Source organism: Sarcophilus harrisii, chromosome 2 (assembly GCF_902635505.1).
Source record: "Sarcophilus harrisii chromosome 2, mSarHar1.11, whole genome shotgun sequence".
Lineage (NCBI taxonomy): Eukaryota > Metazoa > Chordata > Mammalia > Dasyuromorphia > Dasyuridae > Sarcophilus > Sarcophilus harrisii.
In genome coordinates, this window is record NC_045427.1 from 393,416,081 (window position 1) to 393,436,775 (window position 20,695).

The window sequence follows — 20,695 nt, forward strand, 5'->3', positions numbered from 1 at the left end:
ACCAAGATTGATGTGCTTTGAGATCCTTCCAAAGAGAAAGGTTAATCTTGGCCCAAGATAGTATTTCCTTGAGTACAATTTCTCTGACAGCTTTTTGAAATCTGCTACACATTGCATTAATATTGATGCCCAAAGGAGTGAGTTATGGCTGGAGAACAATTATGCTGAGAATAACCTGCAAAAACTGCTATTTGTTATTGGAAAATATGAAGTTTTATGGTTATATTTCCTTTCTGTTAGAAGTAGAGGCCATTTACCACATAGGAAGAAAGTCCTTAAGGAAATTGTTAATGGGCTTTACAGTTTTTATCATTTATTAATACAGCTCATTAGAACTCAAGAAGATTCCCCAGATAACAGTTAATTCTCTGCTAATCAGACCAAATGATTGAGATAGCTCCAAATTTGAGAAGAGAGATGGGCAGTAGGAATTCTTTCTTTGATTATAGCCTCTGTTTTGATTATTTGTTGAATATGAAGTAAGCAGAAAATGTTTAAAAAAATAAAACATGTTGTACATGGCTACATTCCCATTTTTTGGCAACATTGACATTTCCTGAAAATTAATAATAGCTCACTGTTTCTAGATTTTAGGTACTAACTCTTGAAACAAAATCTATTTTGGGGTAATGTGTAGGAAGCAATTCACTCAGGTGAGTACCAGGATAGAATTGAACATCTAGCAGCAGCAGCAGCAGCTTGGACTAGAAGTGGAATTCTGTCCTGAGGAGAAATATCCAACACAAAAGAGAATAAAGGTATACAAGTGAGCATTATTTTTCACCTTTGCTTCATGCTACACAGAACAGGAGTGGGGGATAGAGGAGGAAGAGAGAGCTTGTCTAATGTTTTGTTGCCTGGAATGGTGACTACAAAATGAGTCTGCTAAAATTTTGTTTTCTTGATGCTGCCATCTCTTGTAACTCCACCTGTGCTGGATGCACAAGTGTTTGAATTGGTTCTTAGCTTTATCCCACTATTCTTTGCCGTCTGATAGACATATGCATAAAGGGAATTGAGAGTACTGTCTTGAGTGGATTCTAATTCTGAAAAATTGATAGAAGTGATAATAACTAGTCTCTTGAACCAAGGCAATATTGTTGGAATAACAAATTATTTACATGTAGATAGACTGTATATTATCTCTCCTCTGTTCTGGAAATCATGGATTTTCTGGGCCTACAGTAAGAATGAACTGAGGTCATTATTCCTTCTTTAGAAATTGCCAAATTATTCTGTCTATATGTATCACATCGCCTTCAGTGCTACTTTCTAAAGTCTTTAATAATTCTATTCCCTTGTCCTAATTTCAGTTGTGCTTCTAGCAGTTTCTATAAATAAGATGTCTTTTTTTCCCCCTTGGTATTTTGTGGCTTATTGGAAAGCAGTTCACACATTATATTAAGTTTAGTTGGTTCTTACTTATTAAGGAATTAACTCTCCCATTTGCAAATGATCTAGAGTCTTGATTGGTCTTATTTACCTACATTTCTGCTTCTTAGCTCCTATGCCCAGGATCATTCCTGCTCCTTTGAGTGTGAAAAGACAGGGTCTTTTTTATCTAGTAACTAATGTGAGAATCTCCATTAGGTACAGAGTACATTTTCTTAGGGTTAAGCCATTGTTTCTAGAAAATCCAGAGTTTGGTCCATGGCTAATGCATGAGAGAGGAAATGCAGTGTCAGGATCTAATTTTAAGCTGTTAGAAGGAAAGGAAACCCCAAAGTAGTTGTTATATTGTATATAAATCAATATCAGTGTTAAAATGATGAAAACAAATGGTGTTTCTCTTATTTCTTCCATTCAACTGACTTGTAGAATAGTTTCAAGTTTTAAGTTGCCATACGCTCTGAACTGTGTATGATTAATCTGCTGAGATCCTGGCATATTTGACGAGCAGAGCTCATAATTTTATTGGAAGGCATAAAAATTAACATATATTAGAGCTGAAATTGATTTTTTTAAAAAGGTAAATAGAATTGTAATGACTGAAAATGCCTGTCTAGCAATACAAACGATCTTCTGGGTTACCCTTTCTTCTTTGATATTTCAGAAGGAAAAATGTCTCTTGCATTGTGAAAATTCCTAAAGGTTAGGAGCTCATTGAAACTTACAGGGTAGTTAGTGATCATGCTGCAAGCAGAAATGAGGACATTTAATTGATTGTTTCTCAAACAGGGAAGCATAGAATTTGGCAGTCAGATTGTAAAATATAACAGATTCGTGAATCTAGAAAGTAAGTCTATTTTGAGTGCAGGGGAATTGGAATAAGCCTATGGAACCCAGGATGACTCAAAACAGCAAACAGGGGAAAAGGGGACACTAGAGTGCATTGTGTATATCCATGTCTGTTGTCCAGGTTTGGTTTGATTTTGTTTTTGCAGAATTTTAAAATTCCTAAGTTCTGTTGATAATAGCCTCACATGATATCTCTCCCATTGCCATCATTGTTATTCTTTCTTACCTATATACTATACATATAATTGAGCTTTACCACTTCTAACATCATCTCTCCTCCATAGATTGCCAAACCTATCTTCCTAAGGCAGAGTTCTGATCACATAATTACATGGCTCCAAAACTTTCAATTGGTCTCCATGTCCTATGGGCTAGGCCTTTGTATTCTGCTGCTTCACAGCACATATTCAGAATGTAAAAGTTGAAATGGACTATAGACATCATAACAGCACAACTTATAAGGGTGCCCCTATACAAAGTATCTGACAAGCCTTCTTTCAAAGACGTTTTATAAAAATCCCTGCTCTTAGTATAGAAGCAAAAGGTTTAGGACAGACAATGTTATAATCACTGTCAGGTGTGGTTAATGTGTTAGTGGGTTTTGGAACCCACTTTTGTTTACCTTTTGTTACCAGAGGAAGGTGGTAGGGGGAGAGACTGTTAAGCTATATCAACAGCATTCTCTGATCTGCCAATCTCATAATCCTGTCTAGTTCTCTTGAGTTCAGGGCTGGTGCTCTTTCTGCTGTGCCATCTAGCTGCCTGAAAGGAAATGATGATGTCCACCATGCCATTTTTTTTTTTCAATCAAACCATGCTGTGTCTATGTAATAATTTTCTAAATGTTTGTGAGACATTCTGTTAATATTTTTCATAATTCTGCTAGGAGTAGAAGTAAAATAGAATAGAAAAGAGGTATTTTACAGGCCTGTAGTTTAGACTCCACTCTCTTAGAAAAAAATTGTCACTAACTTTGGTTCATTCTGAGCTTTATACTCCTGAATTTTTGTTGTTGTTAGCTGAAGCCAGTAACACTGCACACAATTCCCCTTCATTGTTCATACTCTTCCTAAAATCTAGAACTCTTTGTTCCATCGCTATCTTTTTTCCACATTTCCGTACGTAAAAATTCACTTTGGCTGCCTGATTTCTACCATTGGCTTCACACACAAAGTTTAAAAAAAATGTTATCCCTTTTCTCTGAACTTGTACTTGGCACAGTTGGTAAGTGAGCTGGACTTAATCAAAAAAAAGTGAAGGTTCTATTTCTGCCTCAGATATGCACTTTTACTTAAAGGAATATAGAAATGCTAGTTATTATTGTTATTTTGTTTTATAGCTATTTGTATACCCATTTTGACTTCCTCCCCTTTAAAATCTCCATGTTCCTCCCCTACAACAGGCAAAAGTTTATTAAATGAATTATACTTGGCTTTCTGGCATTCTTAAATTAAGAGGCTGTTGTGGTGATTGCTACAGATCATAGAAACCTGACCTATAGTTGTAACCATCAAGACTCCCCAGTAAACAGAAACATCAGACTGTTGACTAGATACAGCTACAGAAGCTGGGAGGGAGGTGGAGGACTCCAAGGGGAAGAAAGACAGTGACACAAAACAGAGCTGTATCAGAAAATTTGCATAGGTACCCTGTGGGGAGAAGGCAGCCAGCTATAGAAAATAAAGGATCAAGCAAAGTCAAAATAAAATATTCCATTTATATCGGACCCTATTTGAGTCTTTCTATCTGTTCCTTGTAACCGTTTCTTGCTCTGCTTTATAGGAGCATCCTTTGTTGCTTAATATAAAATCATTGCCAAATTTATTTTTAAAAGGTCCATCCTTTATATACAAAGACTAGTGGATCTGTGTAGCGAATTCTTTTTCTGGTAATAAGAGTTTGTACTGATTTGGACCTACCCTAACCTAGCTGCTCAGAAGATCAGTGAGACTCCGTCAGACAGACCTAGGCCTGATTGCCAACTCTGGCCATGTAAAACCAAAGTGGTCACCATAGGAATTGAACCTTGTGTTCCTTAAGATGTGTTAACTCACTGAGTGCCTATATACGTTGTTTGGACTAAATTAGGTACAACATTATTTTCCCAGGACGTGTTTATATTCTGATGCCCTCTCCTTACTCCCTTCAGCTATTGATAAGAGTATGACTGACCTAATAGTCTCTCTAATAGTATTGGTTGTTTTCAAAGGATATTTACCCTAGGCATCTGGACAACTATTCCAAACCCAAATGGTTTATTTTTATTTTTTTTTTTTTTTTTTTTTAAATTTAATAGCCTTTTATTTACAGGATATATACATGGGTAACTTTACAGCATTAACAATTGCCAAACCTCTTGTTCCAATTTTTCACCTCTTACCCCCCCACCCCCTCCCCTAAATGGCAGGATGACCAGTAGATGTTAAATATATTAAAATATAACTTAGATACATAATAAGTATACATGACCAAAACATTATTTTGCTGTACAAAAAGAATCAGACTCTGAATTATTGTACAATTAGCTTGTGAAGGAAATCAAAAATGCAGGTGTGCATAAATATAGGGATTGGGAATTCAATGTAATGGTTTTTAGTCATCCCCCAGAGTTCTTTTTCTGGGTATAGCTGGTTCAGTTCATTACTGCTCCATTAGAAATGATTTGGTTGATCTTGTTGCTGAATGGCCTGGTCCATCAGAACTGGTCATCATCTAGTATTGTTGTTGAAGTATATAATGATCTCCTGGTCCTGCTCATTTCACTCAGCATCAGTTCGTGTAAGTCTCTCCAGGCCTTTCTGAAATCATCCTGTTGGTCATTTCTTACAGAACAGTAATATTCCATAATTTTCATATACCACAATTTATTCAGCCATTCTCCAACTGATGGACATCCATTCAGTTTCCAGTTTCTAGCCACTACAAAAAGGGCTGCCACAAACATTCGTGCACATACAGGTCCCTTTCCCTTCTTTATAATCTCTTTGGGATATAATCCCAGTAGTAACACTGCTGGATCAAAGGGTATGCACAGTTTGATAACTTTTTGAGCATAGTTCCAAACTACTCTCCAAAATGGTTGGATTCGTTCACAACTCCACCAACAATGAATCAATGTCCCAGGCAAACCCAAATGGTTTAAAAGATTTTAAATGTTCCTCTTTACGGGTAGCAGCTCAACCTTTGTATGGTAAAGCAACAAATAATTTATTGAGTACTTGCTTGTACTCAAATAATGTATTGAGTACTTGTATAAGTACTGATGGAAAAGGAGAGAATGCAAAGATAAGTTTCTGAGTTTGGTACTGTTTCTCCCTTCGTAGAAAATAGTGTCTATATTCTCCTGTGTCTTTTCTTGTGTTCTTTGCCCCACCTCTGTCAGTTCAGATTAATGATAAATATTGAGAAATTGTAGGAAAGAGGTTCTAGCATGGGCCAATTATGGTTGAACTGAAGTCTAATAGAGGGGAAGAATTTTTTGAGCAACAGGAAGGACAATCAGAATTGGAGTAACTCTTTTTGATGTTTGAAACATGAGACTCAGTAATTTTTTCTCATCAGAAATAATGTTTTTAATGTACCACACAGACGATAGATTTTTTTTCCCCTCCTCACCCAGTCTGAGTTCATTGACATCTCTTGCCTGTTGACAGGAAATTGTGAACTTTTAAAGTTCTTTCTAACAGAGAATATATCTAGGGTACAGAATTGAAGTGACTGACTCCATGATTGAGACAGCAACTTCCTATTATTTGGGCCTTGATGGAAGAGTAAAGTTGGAAGCTGTTGGAATTCAGCATCAGGTACTTTGTTAGTAGGCATTTCTTTGCCAGAAGGGGAAAGCAAATCTAAGGATTTTTTTTTTTTTTTCATCAGATTGCACTGGAAGATAACTTGGTTTCTCCCTGTCTCTGATTCATTCCCTTATTTATCAGTTTTTTCTTTTGCACTGCAGGTAAATTAAAAGATCTTGGAAACTTAGTTCTCCGGCCTTTTGGATTATCCACAGAAAACTTCCAGATCAAGCAAGATTCCTCAACTGGTTCTTACTCTATTAATTTTGTTCAAAATCCAAATAATAACAACAGATAACATAAGATAACCATAGTAACTACCTTAAAAGTTGGCTTGGAAATTGTGTGCAGCTTGTAATTAGGAAGGGAAAAAGCACTGTCAATGTTTTAAGTTATAAAAGCTACTTAAAGGAAAAGCTATTCAACAGAGCACAGTACTTCTTTTTCCCTCTTGTTTTACAGTCAGAGTGAAATACATTTACTGCTGCAATGGGCCTAATTTTATCTCCATTTTATGATGTCCAACTACTACCCTTGGTGCCCTCTGCACATCATTTGTCCTCTTTCCTGAGGAGACCTGCAAAGTAAGGCTGATCCCTTAGCAGCACAAAGCTATTTGTTCTTGTTTGATCCTAGGAAACAGCTCCTTGAACTAAGCAGGCCTGTCTAAAGAAAAGAAGTTATTGGTTTCCCAACCTACATCCCTTACTCCCCTCCATCATTTCTCTCCAAATACACTGCCAAAGCTCTTGTGATCTCCAATATTTTATTATTTCCCCTTGTGGTAATAAAGGCTTTCTGTGACTTACCTGGATTTGGTTGTGACTTTTTTTGTTTGTTTTTGTCCACATGGACGAAGGAAACCCAAGTTTTTCTGAGATTTTTAGTGTCACTATTTATTAAAATAAGCCCAGCAGCCTTTGTCCTTTCTTTGCAGATATTTGGAGACTCTCGGTCTCACATGTACTAAGAGTTTTGATAGCTAAGTTGGCTGAACTATTTTTCTCTTTTAATCTTCATTGTAAGAGGTGGGTCACTGGGTAGGAAAGGATTGAGATGAATATGTTTGGAAGTAAAAACAAGACAAAAATAAAAATAAGGCCATTGCTAATAAGTTGGTTATAATACAAAACAAACATTTTCTTTAAAAGATTAATGCTGGGATGATTTCTTTTTTTTTATTAAATAACTTTTTATTGACAGAACCTATGCCAGGGTAATTTTTTACAACATTATCCCTTGCACTCACTTCTGTTCCGATTTTTCCCCTCCCTCCCTCCGCCCTCTCCCCAAAGATGGCAAGTAGTCCTATACATGTTAAATAGATTACAGTAGATCTTGGATACAATATATGTGTGCAGAACTGAACAGTTTTCTTGTTGCTCAGGGAGAATTGGATTTAGAAGGTATAAATAACCTGGGAAGAAGAACAAAAATGCAAGCAGTTTACATTCATTTCCTAGTGTTCTTTCTTTGGGTGTAGCTGTTTCTGTCCATCCTTGATCAATTGAAACTAAGTTAGATCTTGTCTTTGTTGAAGAAATCCACTTCCATCAGAATACATCCTCATACAGTATCGCTGTTGAGGTATATAATGATTTCCTGGTTCTGCTCATTTCGCTCAGCATCAGTTCATGTAAGTCTTGCCAATCCTCTCTGTATTCGTCCTGCTGGTCATTTCTTACAGAACAATAATATTTCATAACATTCATATACCACAATTTACTCAGCCATTCTCCAATTGATGGGCATCCATTCATTTTCCAGATTCTGGCCACTACAAACAGGGCTGCCACAAACATTTTGGCACATACAGGTCCCTTTGGGATGATTTCAAAAAGGCCTGTAGACTTACACGAACTGATGCTGAGTGAAATGAGCAGAACCAGATTAAACACTTGAACAACGATACTATATGATGATCAATTCTGATAGACATAGCTCTCTTCAACAGTGAGATGAACCAAATCATTTCCAATTGTTCAATAATGAAGAGAACCAGCTACACCCAGCGAAAGCACTATGGGAAATGAGTGTGAACCATAACATAGCATTTCCACTCCTGTTTTTGTCCGCTTGCATTTTTGATTTCTTTCTCAGGTTATTTTTACCTTATTTCTAAGTCCGATTTTTCTTGGACAGCAAAATAACTATGGATACGTATACATATATTGTGTTTAACATAAACTTTTAACATATTTAACATGTATTGGTCTACCTGCCATCTAGGGGAGAGGGTGGGGGGAAGGAAGGGAAAAGGTGGAACAGAAGGTTTTGCAAGGGTAATTGCTGAAAAATTACCCATGCATATATATTATAAATAAAAAGCTATAATAATAAAAGATTAATGCTGCTGATAAATATGGACGTGTTTAGAAGAACTTGTGTTTATATGAATTTTCTAGGGGAGGGAGGGAGAAAAATATGGAACACAAGGATTTGCAAGGGTAAAGTTGTAGTTTGAAAAATAAAAAGCTATTAAAAATTTAAAAAACTTTAAGGAATGAAAAACATTTCATTTTTATATTAAAATAAAGTAGGGAGAGGGGAGATTAATGCTACACTGGAATGTTGAGTTTTCCAAAGTATCTCTTACATAGTGTTGCAGTGTACATTTCTGAAGGTTGTTATGAAATTGTTTAGGGAAATAAATTTTTCCTCCCTACTTAATATTCCATCATTTCTCTGACTTAAGAAACAATTTAATCTTAAGTAGTTTCATTTTAATGTATGCAAATCCCAGAGAAATTAACAACATTTCCAAATTGTGTTAACCCTATGAATGAGGCAGCTTTTAAAATGGATTTTCTTAGTTTTTATATAATGTATGGAGACTTGGTAGTAACACTTGTCAACAGTATCTGTAATGGTTTCATTTTTTTCATTTGCTTTTGAGGCCCCAGAATGAGCATCATATAGATAATGCTCTGATAGAATGTTTACAGAAATAGTATGGTATCATAATTAATACATAAAATATGAATTAGGTGTCCCAGTGGATAGAGACACAGGCCTGGAATCAAGGAGATTTAGGTTCAAATGTGGCCACAGACATTGACTAGTTCTATGACCTTGGGGAAATCAATTAGCTTTCTCTGCTTCTGTTTCTTTAACTGTAAAATGAGGATAAAAATAGCATGTCTGCTAGGGTTGGTGTGTGATGCACATAAAGTTAGATAACATTTTAAAAATGTTTAGCACAGTGCCTGTCATATAGTGGGTGCCATTGCCAGATCATAGAATTTAAAAAAAAAAAAAAAAAAAAAAAAGAGATGGAAGAAACCTTAAAGCAGGGGTCCTCAAACTTTTTAAATAGGGGGCCAGTTCATTGTCCCTCAGACTGTTGAAGGGCCAGACTATAGTAAAAACAAAAACTTTGTTTTGTGGGCCTTTAAATAAAGAAACTTCATACATATCCCTGGGTGAGGGGATAAACGTCCTCAGCTTCTGCATCTGGTCAGTGGGCTGTAGTTTGAGGACCCCTGCAAAGGATCTGAAGCAATCATTTAGCTTTTCTCAAAATGTAACTTCTTTCTGGAAATGAAATAGGAAAGAAAATGGAGATGTTGATTGGGAATACTTTAAAAAAAAAAAAAAAGTTTTGGGGACAGCTAGGAGTGGATAGAGCACCAGCCCTGAAGTCAGTAGGACCTGAGTTGAAATGGCCTCAGACACTTAACACTTTCTACCTGTGTGACCCTGGGCAAATCACTTAACAATTACCTCAACAAAAAAATAAATAAAAATCATATTAAATAATAGTTTTTATTTTTCAAAATACATATAAAGATAGTTTTTAACATTAACTCTTGTGAAACCTTACGATCCAAATTTTTCTTCCTCCTTTTTTCCCCCCATCTCCTCCCCCAGACAGCAGGTAATTTAAATGTTAAACAAGTTCAATTCTTCTATACATATTGCCATATTTATCACATCACTCCATCACAGCTGATTATCACATAATTTTGTTGCTATGCACAATGTTCTCTTGATTCTACCCACTTCATTTAGCATCAGTTCATGTAAGTCTTTCCAGGGTTTTTGAAATCAACTTGTTTGTCATTATTTTTTTTTTAAATAACTTTTTATTGACAGAATCCATGCCTGGGTAATTTTTTACATTATCTCTTGCACTCACTTCTGTTCCAACTTTTCCCCATCCCCTACCCCCCCCCCCCCAGATGGCAAGCATTGCTTGTCATTTCTTAAAGAACGGCAATGAGGAATGTCTAATGTTGCCAGGTTTGAGATAAATGTGGTTAATTACTTGAGAAAGAGGAGTTGAAAAAATACCCATTTTAGACCCTTGATCACTAAATTTGGTCCCTTTGTCCTAGCTGATAAATCTTGTGCTCAGAAGAACAAAGATAATCAAAAATTAAGGGCATCACTCACCAAGTTGGCTGAGAGTAGATATTCAGATTCTTCACTTCTGCCATTTACACACATAATAGTAAAATAAGTAATGCCAATATTGGACACACCATAAATCATTAAAATGGCATATGTAGAGAGGAAAAAAATGAAGTTCATGATCATAAATGTGCTATTTAAACATGTTTCCTTTGTTGCTAAGAAATTTTTAGCACTGGACTTCTCTGCAAAAATGACCTTCTAAATGAGAGGCAAGCTGCAGTTCTCTCACACTTACTCCAACAAAACCTGAAGTAAATTCACATTAAACCAAATAGCATCTAGAAAGTTAAATGAAAAGTGACTTCTCTAACCACAGAACTACAGGCAGCCAGAAGCCCATGGACAATAGAAAAAGAGATCTTATCAGCAAAGCCAGTACTAGCTGAACACAAAATAGTCTTCTAACTCAACCAGAGACATGTACCCTACAAGAGTGTCTCTGAACATAATAAGACTGGCGAGTTCCCTGGAGAAAGCCTCAGGATAGGTACTTTATATACTCCAGGGAGTGGCAGCAGACAGCAAATGGCTTGGTGCTAACATATCAATAAGCACTGTACTGCAGAGCTTGGCAATGGAAAACCTAGATTTGGGTTCTGAGGTCTCTAACACTATTCATTAGTGCCTAAATAAGATCGAGTGGAGACCCAGAATAAGCCCTAGCAGGGACCCATCCAAAAACAGCAGGAGCGCAACATTAACCTGGCACAAAATTTCAGTTTAGGAAATGAAGCTGGAAATATGAATAAATAAAACAAAACTTCAACTAGTATCAATAATGGTTTTTAAAATTGTTTATTATAAGCAGAGACTGAAATGGAAAAAAATGAGTTTTCTATAAGGATTACTGGTATACCTAGAAGAAACAGTTTGGGTTCTTTTTTTTAATGGCATAAAAATTCAAAGAAAAGCATAAGTAATTTAGAAAAGTAAAAGCAGAACTCAAATCCTTGAAAACTGAAAGACCAAATCGATTCCATGAGACAGAAAGAAACAGAACAAAATCAAAATTATTGAAAAAAATATTTGATATCAAAACTGACCTAGAGAACAGATGAAGAAGAAGATTAAGAAATCATTGGTCTTCCTGAATGGGGGGGTGGGAAGCCTGGAACTACATCTTTTAAAAAATCATATATTTGCTTGCCATCTAGGGGAGGTGTGAAAGAAAAGGGTGGCAAAGGCAGAAATTGGAACACAAGGTTTGCAGAGGTCAGTGTTGAAAAATTGTCCATGTATATGTTTTGAAAAAAAAAAGTTTAATAAAAAAAAATCATAAAAGCTTCCTGCTTCTATTAGAGCCACAGGACCAAATAAAACAATCCATCAATCATGTGAAAGGAAGCTCAAAAGGAGGAGTCCCAAAACTATGATAACCAAAATTCAGAGCTTTTTTCACTCAAAGAAAAAATATGTGAACATCTAAAAGAAAGCAGTTCAAGTTAAGGAACCATAGTATCATACAAACCAGGTATTGGAAAGACAACATTCAAAAAGGCAAAAAAAATAAGTCTTATCCAGGTTTGTAAAACATTATTTTTTGTTTTTTAAAATTTTTATTTTCAAAACATATGAATAGTTTTCAACATTAACACTTGCAAAACCTTGTATTCCAAAATTTTTTCTCCCTCCCATTCTCTTCCCTAAATGGCAAGTAATCCAATACATGTTAAACATATGCAATTCTATACATATTTCCACAGTTATCATGCTGCACAAGAAAAATCAGATCAAAAAGGGGAAAAATGAGAAAACAAAATGTAAGTAAATGACAAAAAAGTGAAAATGCTATGTTGTGATCCACACTTAGTCCCTACAATCCTTTTTCTGGGTTCAGATGGCTCTCCGTCACAAGACCACTAGAACTGGCCTGAATCACCTCATAAATCTTATAGTACAATAGTTTTCTATCACATTCATATGCCATAATTTATTCAGCCATTCCTTAATTGAAGGATAATCCCTCCGTTTCTAAGTCTTTACTCTTTTACAAAAAAAAAAAAAAAAAAAAGTATATTTTTATACTTTCTTATTTTGATCTCTTTCAGATATAAACCTACTAAAGAGATTGTTAGATCAGTTTAATAGTTTTGGGCAGGCATATTTTAAACTTTTCCAGTAATAGACTAGTTCACCAACAATGTACTGATTTTCCTAGATTTCCTCCAGCATTTGTCATTTTCCTTTTTTTTCATCTTTTTCAATAGATGGTTATGAGGAGACAGCTCAAAAGTATTTTAATTTTCATTTTTCTAATTATTAGTCATTTAGAGCATTTTTCCATTAAATGAAGTTATTGATAGCTTGGATTTCAAAATCATCTTCCTAATTAACATGTTGATCAAGTAATTTTCTTACTTTTTTTTTCCTGAGGCAATTGGAGTCAAGTGACTTGCCCATGGTCACACAGTTAGGAAGTGTTAAGTGTCTGAGGCCAGATTTGAACTCAGGTCCTCCTGATTTCAGGGATGCTCATTTTCTTATTCTTAAGTATCTCCCTATTGCCCTGTCAAAAAATATAATCTCTTCACCTTGGCATTTTGAAGCTTGCTACACTTTGGTTCCAACTTTTCTTTTCAGCTTTCCATCACATTCTCTTCACATGTTCATGCATTCTCATATCAGCTAAGCTCAACAGACTGCTATGCTAGCTAGTCCCTAAAATTTAAATTCCATTTTTAGCCTTCTCCTCTGGTCCTCTGGATTTTTATATTTCAAATCTCTGTCAACTGCCATCTCCACAAAAGTCTCCAGGATTCTCTGTTCCAGCCAATTGTTGGGGGATTTCTGTTTTTTCAAAATACCAAAATAAAAATGAGCAAGTAAAGGACAAAGAACATAACTACAGATAACCACTATGAGAATAGTGATCTGGATTCATATTTAGAGGAAGATAATGAAGTTTTTAAAAAGCCAATCCTTTTTCAGTGAGAAATGTGAAATGGTCTCAAGCACAAAAAGATTTCTTAGAAGAACTTTAAAAGGACTTTAAAAATCAAATTATAAAAAGAAAGCCAACCAATTGAAATAGAAAACTAAAAACTAAAAGAAGAAAATAATTCCTTGAAAACTAGAATTGGACAAAGAAAAGTGTAATTACATTTTAAATCACAAGGAAATAATAAAACAAGATCAAAAGAATGAAAAAACAAGAGAATGTGAAATATCTCATCAGAAAAGCAACTGATTTGGAGAACAGATCAAGGAAAAATAATATAAGAATAGTCATTTGCCTGAAAATTATGATAAAAAGAATCTTAACACAATGTTAAAAGAAAAAATATTAAGGAAAATTGCCCTGCACTTCTACAACAAGAAGGCAAAACAAATAGAAAAAAAAAAAATTCATTGGTCATCACCTGAAAGAGGTCCCAGAAGAAAACAGGAATATCATAGTCAAATTTTGAAGCTCCCAGGTTAAGGATAAAATATTGGAAACAAGAAAAAAATTTTGTAATAACATGGAGATACAATAAGGATTAAAGAAGACCTAGCAGTTAATACATTGAAGTACCATAGATCTTGGAATAATAGCACATTTCATAGAGCAAAAGGAGGAAGGTTACAAAGGAAGGTAACTTACCCAACAAAGTTAAGTATCATTCCAATCTTTCAGGTATGTTAAAGAAGTAGAGGTTTGGATTATGATATTCCAAAAGGCAAGAGAATTTTACATAACAACCAAGAATCATCTACCCAGAAAAAAAGAATATAAACCTTCAGGAACAAAAATGGATTTTCAAGTATTCCTGATGGAAACACTAGCGCTAAAGAAAAAAAATTTCTTTTTAAAATAATAGGTTTTGCAAGTCAATAACTTTAATAATCTAGTGTCTGACAAACCCAAAGACCCCAGCTTTTGGGATAAGAACTCACTGTTTGACAAAAATTCCTGGAAAAATTGGAAACTAGTATAGCAGAAACTAGGCATTGACCCATACTTAACACCGTACACCAAGATAAGGTCAAAATGGGTTCATGACCTAGGCATAAAGAATGAGATTATAAATACATTAGAAGAACATAAGATAGTTTATCTCTTAGACCTGTGGAAGAGGAAGGAATTTATGAACAAAGAAGAATTAGAGATCATTATTGATCACAAAATAGAAAATTTTGATTATCAAATTAAAAAGTTTTTGTACAAACAAAACTAATGCAGACAAGATTAGAAAGGAAGCAATAAACTGGGGAAACATTTTTACAGTCAAAGGTTCTGATAAAGGTCTCATTTCCAAAATATATAGAGAATTGACTCTAATTTATAAGAAATCTAGCCATTCTCCAATTGATAAATGGTCAAAGGATATGAACAGACAGTTTTCAGACGAAGAAACTGAAACTATTTCTAGCCATATGAAAAGATGCTCCAAGTCATTATTAATCAGATAAATGCAAATTAAGACAACTCTGAGATACCACTACACACCTGTCAGATTGGCTAGAATGACAGGGAAAGATAATGCGGAATGTTAGAAGGGATGTGGGAAAACTGGGACACTGATACATTGTTGGTGGAATTGTGAATACATCCAGCCATTCTGGAGAGCAATTTGGAACTATGTTGAAAAAATTATCAAACTGTGCATACTCTTTGATCCAGCAGTGCTACTACTGGGCTTATATCCCAAAGAAATCTTAAAGGAGGGAAAGGGACTGTATGTACATGAATGTTTGTGGCAGCCCTCTTTGTAGTGGCCAGAAACTGGAAACTGAGTGGATGCCCATCAATTGGAGAATGGCTGAATAAATTGTATATGAATGTTATGGAATATTATTGTTCTGTAAGAAATGACCATCAGGATGATTTCAGAAAGGCCTGGAGAGACTTAAATAAGCTGATGCTGAGTGAAATGAGTAGAATCAGGAGATCATTATATATGGCAACAAGAAGATTATGTGATCATCAATTCTAATGGACATAGCCATTTTCAACAATGAGATGAACCAAATCAGTTCCAATAGAGCAGTAATGAATTGAACCAGTCACACCCAGTGAAAGAACTCTGGGAGATGACTATGAACCACTACATAGAATTCCCAATCCCTCTATTTTTGTCCACCTGCATTTTTGATTTCCTTCACAGGCTAATAGTACACTATTTCAAAGTCCGCCTCTTTTTGTACAGCAAAATAACTATATGGACATGTATACATATATTGTATTTAACTTATACTTTAACATATTTAACATAAATTGGTCAACCTGCCTTTTGGGGGAGGGGGTGGGGAGAAGGAGGGGAAAAATTGGAACAAAAGGTTTTACAATTGTCAATGCTGAAAAATTACCCATGCATATGTTTTGTAAATAAAAAGCTATAATAATTTTAAAAAAACAAAATATATGCGAAGATAGATTTTGACATTTACTCTTGCAAAACCTTGTGTTCCAAATTTTTCTCCTTTTCTCCCACCCTCCTCCCCTGAACAGCAAGTTATCCAATATATGTTAAACATGTGCAATTCTTCTATATATATTTCCACATTTATCATGCTGCACAAGAAACATCAGATCAAAAAGGGAAAAAAAGGCAAACAAAAAAGGTGAAAATACTATGTTGTGATCTACATTCAGTTCTCATAGTGCTCTCTCTGCATGTAGATGACTCTTACCATCACAAGTCTATTGGAACTGGTCTGAATTACTTCATTGTTGAAAAGATCCACGTCCATCAGAGTTAATCATCACAATCTTGTTGTTGCTGTGTACAGTGCTCTTAAAAAGAAAATTTATCATTCAGACACAAAACTCGAGAAATATTACAAGGTAAACATGAAAGAGTAATCATAGAAAACTCACTAAATTAAATTTTTTGCATTCCTATGTGGGAAAATCATACATATAATTTCTAAGAACATTATCATCAGTTAAAATGAGTTACAAAGTCAGAGGGCATGGGTATGAGTCAATTATGTTAGAATGATCTCTCAAAAAAAATGAAGGGGGAAGAATAAGGGATGCACTGGCACTGAGAGAAGGAAGAAAGGAGAAGACAGAATGGGGAAAATTTTGTCACATAAGAGGTATGCAAAGAAGGGCTCTTGCAGTGGAGGGGAAAATGGGAAAAAGGGGCAATGCTTGAACCTCACACTGGAATTGGTTCAAATAATAATAATAATATAATATATATATATACACACACACACATATATACATGCATATTCAATTATGTATAAAAATGTAACTTACTCAGTAGGGAAATATGAGGGGGGAAGGATAAGAGAAAAGAGGGATTATAAAAGAAGAGGATAGATTTGAAGGCAGTGGTTAGAAGCAAAATAGAGAAAGGCAAATCTGCCTTTGAAAAAGGGCAAAATAGGACAGTTAGATAGCACAGTGATTACAGAACTAGCCCTGGAATCAAGAAGACCTGAGTTCAAATCCTACCTCAGACATTTGACACTTATTAGCTATGTGATCTTAGGCAAGTCATATAACCCCAATTCCCTTGCTAAGAAAAAAGATAGGATAAAAAAAAAAAAAAAAACAGAAGGAAACAGAAGAAAACTTGATTGAGAAAAACACATGCTAAGTAATCATAACTGTGTATAAACATACATTTACCCATAAAACAGAAAAGCAGATATTCAGAATAGATTAGAAACCAGAAGCCAATAAAATGTTTACAAGAGCCACACTTAAAACAGAAAGACACAATTAAAATAAAGGACTAGAGCAGATCTAATATGCTTTAGTTAAACTTCTAATAAAAAAAAAAAAAGCAGAGGCAGTAATCATGATATCAAAGCAAAATCAAAAATGTATCATAGACAATGAAATAATATCAAAAAAATTTATAGCAAGTTTCTCTGACAAAGGTGTCCTTTCTCCATTATATGCTGAGCATAGAAGTGAGTCAAATTTTTTTTAATAGCTTTTTATTTACAAGTTATATGCATGGGTAATTTTACAGCATTGACAATTGCCAAACCTTTTGTTCCAATTTTTCCCCTCCTTCCCCCCACCCCCTCCCCTAGATGGCAGGATGACCAGTAGATGTTAAATATATTAAAGTAAACATTAAATAGAAAATAAGTATACATGACCAAACCGTTATTTTGCTGTACAAAAAGAATCAGACTCTGAAATATTGTACAATTAGCCTGTGAAGGAAATCAAAAATGCAGGCAGGCAAAAATACTGGGATTGGGAATTCTATGTAATGGTTCTTAGTCATTTCCCAAAGTTCTTTCGCTGGATGTAGCTGGTTCAGCTCATTATTGCTCCATTGGAACTGATTTGGTTCATTTTATTGATGAAGATGGCCAGGTCCATCAGAATTGATCATCATATAGTATTGTTGTTGAAGTATATAATGATCTTCTGGCCTCCTTTCACTCAGTATCAGTTCATGTAAGTCTCTCCAGGCTTCTCCGAAATCATCCTGTTGGTCATTTCTTACCAAACAATAATATTCCATAATATTCATATACCACAATTTATTCAGCCATTCTCCAATTGATGGGCATCCACAGTTTCCAGTTTCTGGCCACTACAAAGAGGGCTGCCACAAACATTCTTGCACATACAGGTCTCTTTCCAGAAGTGAGTCAAATTTATTTTTTTTTTTATTATTTATTTATTTATTTATTTTATTATAATAACTTTTTATTGACAGAACCCATGCCAGGGTAATTTTTTTTTACATTATCCCTTGCACTCGCTTCTGTTCCAATTTTTCCCCTCTCTCCCTCCACCCCCTCCGCTAGATGGCAAGCAGTCCTATATATGTTAAATATGTCGCAGTATATCCTAGATATAATATATGTGTTCAGAACCGAACAGTTCTCTTGTTGCACAGGTAGTGAGTCAAATTTATAAAAATAAGAGCCATTCATCAAGTGATAACTCATCAAAGAATTATACACAGGCAATTTTCAGAAGAAATCAAAGCTATCTATAGTCATATGAAAAAATATTCTAAATCACTATTTATTAGAGAAAGGCAAATTAAAACAGTTCTGAGGTACCACCTCACACTTATTAGAAATGACAAATGCTCGAGAGGATGAGGGGAAAATAGATATATTAATGAACTGTTGGTGAACTGGAAAAAAGTTGAACAAGATGTCGGTATGTGATTGTTTTGGAGTTTACTAAAGGTAATGACAAAGGGGATGGTTTCAAAAAAATATGGCAAGATCTACATAATTTGATGCAATGTGAAATGAGAAGAACTAAAAAATCATTGTGCACAGTAATATCCAAGTTTGTAACAATGATCATCTGTGAAAGACTTGGCTACTCTGATTAGTATAATGATCCTAGCCAGTTCCAAAGGACTCATGATGCAAAGATGCTATCTACCTTTAAAGAAAGAACTGGTGAACTCTTAAGTACAAACTGAAGTATAATTCTTTCACTTTATTTTTCATAGTTTAAAAAAAATGGTTAATAGTGAAATGCTTTGCATGATTTCATTTACATAAACTGATATATATTTCTTTTCTTCTCAGTGGATCGGATATGAAGAGGGAGAGCATATGGAATTAAAAATTTTAAATAAAGAATGCTAAATAAATAATTTTTTTAGTTTCCTTGTATTCTTTTATCTTTGTAAAGATGGCACTTCTTCAATAGAATGTATTCCCAGTGGTAAGAAATTAATAAATGTTTGTTGAATTGAATTTAAGAGGATGGGAATACATAAGCATATTAAACTGAACTGCAGCTTCTCAATCAGCAATTCCTCAGTTTGTGGAACTTACCCAGCCTTTGCTAGTACCCTGAGTTCCTGCCTGCCCCCAAATGCCAGTTATGACTAGCTAAAAAGATTGTCAAGGAAACAGCCAACAGAGAGCAGGAACTAGTCAGGGGCCGGGGCTTATGTGGCTCTCTGCCACTGAAGTCATGATGACATATGTGGAGAAACCAAGCCAGAATAGTCAGCATTCAAAAGCATCTGAAAACGATTAGCAATTTTGTGCCTCTTAAAAAGTAATAATAATCTTATTACAAACTTAAAAAATAGATAACATATTTTTACATACAATGCTTAGTATGTGCCAGGTACTTTTTAATTTTACATTTGATTCTTATACATCCCTGGTAGGTAAGTGTTGTTATTATCCCAGTTTTATAAAACTGAGGCAAACAGAGGTTAAAATGACTTTCCCAAATTCATATAGCTAGGAAATATCTGACATCAACATATAAAATACAGGTTTTCCTGACTCCAGGCCAGCCATTCTATACACTGGACCACTTAGCTGTCTCTGAGGATCACTCTACCATCAAGTTATATATATGAATTTTTAAAGGGAGGCGTTTAGGTAGCAGAAAGGACATATTTTGGTTTACTATGGCAAAGAACTCTTAGAAAGAATTCTGGAATTCAACTTCATCTATGACATGGGGACAAAATGTAGACAGATTGCAATTTTATATTTATAAAGCTAACAATCAATCAACAAGCACTTTCTAAGTACCACTATGTGTCAGGGACAACTCACTAGCAATTACTCTCTTTCTGGGTAAGATATAATATTAATCCAATTTGAGAGGGGAAATGAACACCTATTTCAGCTACATAACTTAAATTGTCATCAGTCTAAGGCTTACTAAAGCCCCATTAATAGGCAATAAAAATATATCACAAGCCTATCAAAAACTATAGCAGTAACACTGTGGAGATCCGATACAAGTTTATTTCACTGTAGGATTTGAGTATTTCAAATTGTACACCTCCTGCTCAATGAATCTTAAATATTAAAGAACTAGGCATTTTTTTTCATCGTACCTCCCAGAGCACATGTCAAAACAGTATCCATATCAATCTAAAAAGCCACAAGAAACAAGGAAGAGCCCTTGGTACCTTCTACCCCAATTAGTTTCATGATGAGGAAGTTGCATTCATCCTTCAAGCCTTTCAGTCATGAAAGGTTGCCTTCCTTTTATTCTTCCCAAAAATACATTAAAGCAATAAATTGTGAACTTTAAATTCTCTATAAGCAAAGGAAAGATTATGATTCACAAGAAAGGAATCTGTATTACCCTAATGCATGTGGGAAGACCTAAAATTTGTGTGTGTGTGTGTGTGTGTGTGTGTGTGTAGGGAAACTTTTAAAATATTTGTGCTTGAGTGATAACCTAATTCATGTTTTCATAGCTTTACAGTTATAAAGCACATAATTTCATTGATCTTTTATTGTTTGCTAATTATATTTCATCTGGTTTGTGGCATTCAGGGATAGCAAGAAAAAAGTTTTGTTATATATTACAGATGTACCTCAATTTCCACTATATT

At 34.8% G+C, this 20,695-nt stretch overlaps 1 protein-coding gene across 1 annotated transcript in view; it reads left to right on the forward strand.

The window, feature by feature from the left end:
* Positions 1-6,846, forward strand: part of TTC1 (tetratricopeptide repeat domain 1) — a 49,164-nt gene extending 42,318 nt beyond the window's left edge. Inside the window, exon 8 of the mRNA XM_031953612.1 lies at positions 6,194-6,846. Coding sequence (XP_031809472.1) covers positions 6,194-6,330 — 137 coding nt within the window. The 3' untranslated portion in view covers positions 6,331-6,846. The remainder of the gene's footprint in view (positions 1-6,193) is intronic.
* The last annotated feature ends 13,849 nt before the right edge of the window (positions 6,847-20,695 follow it).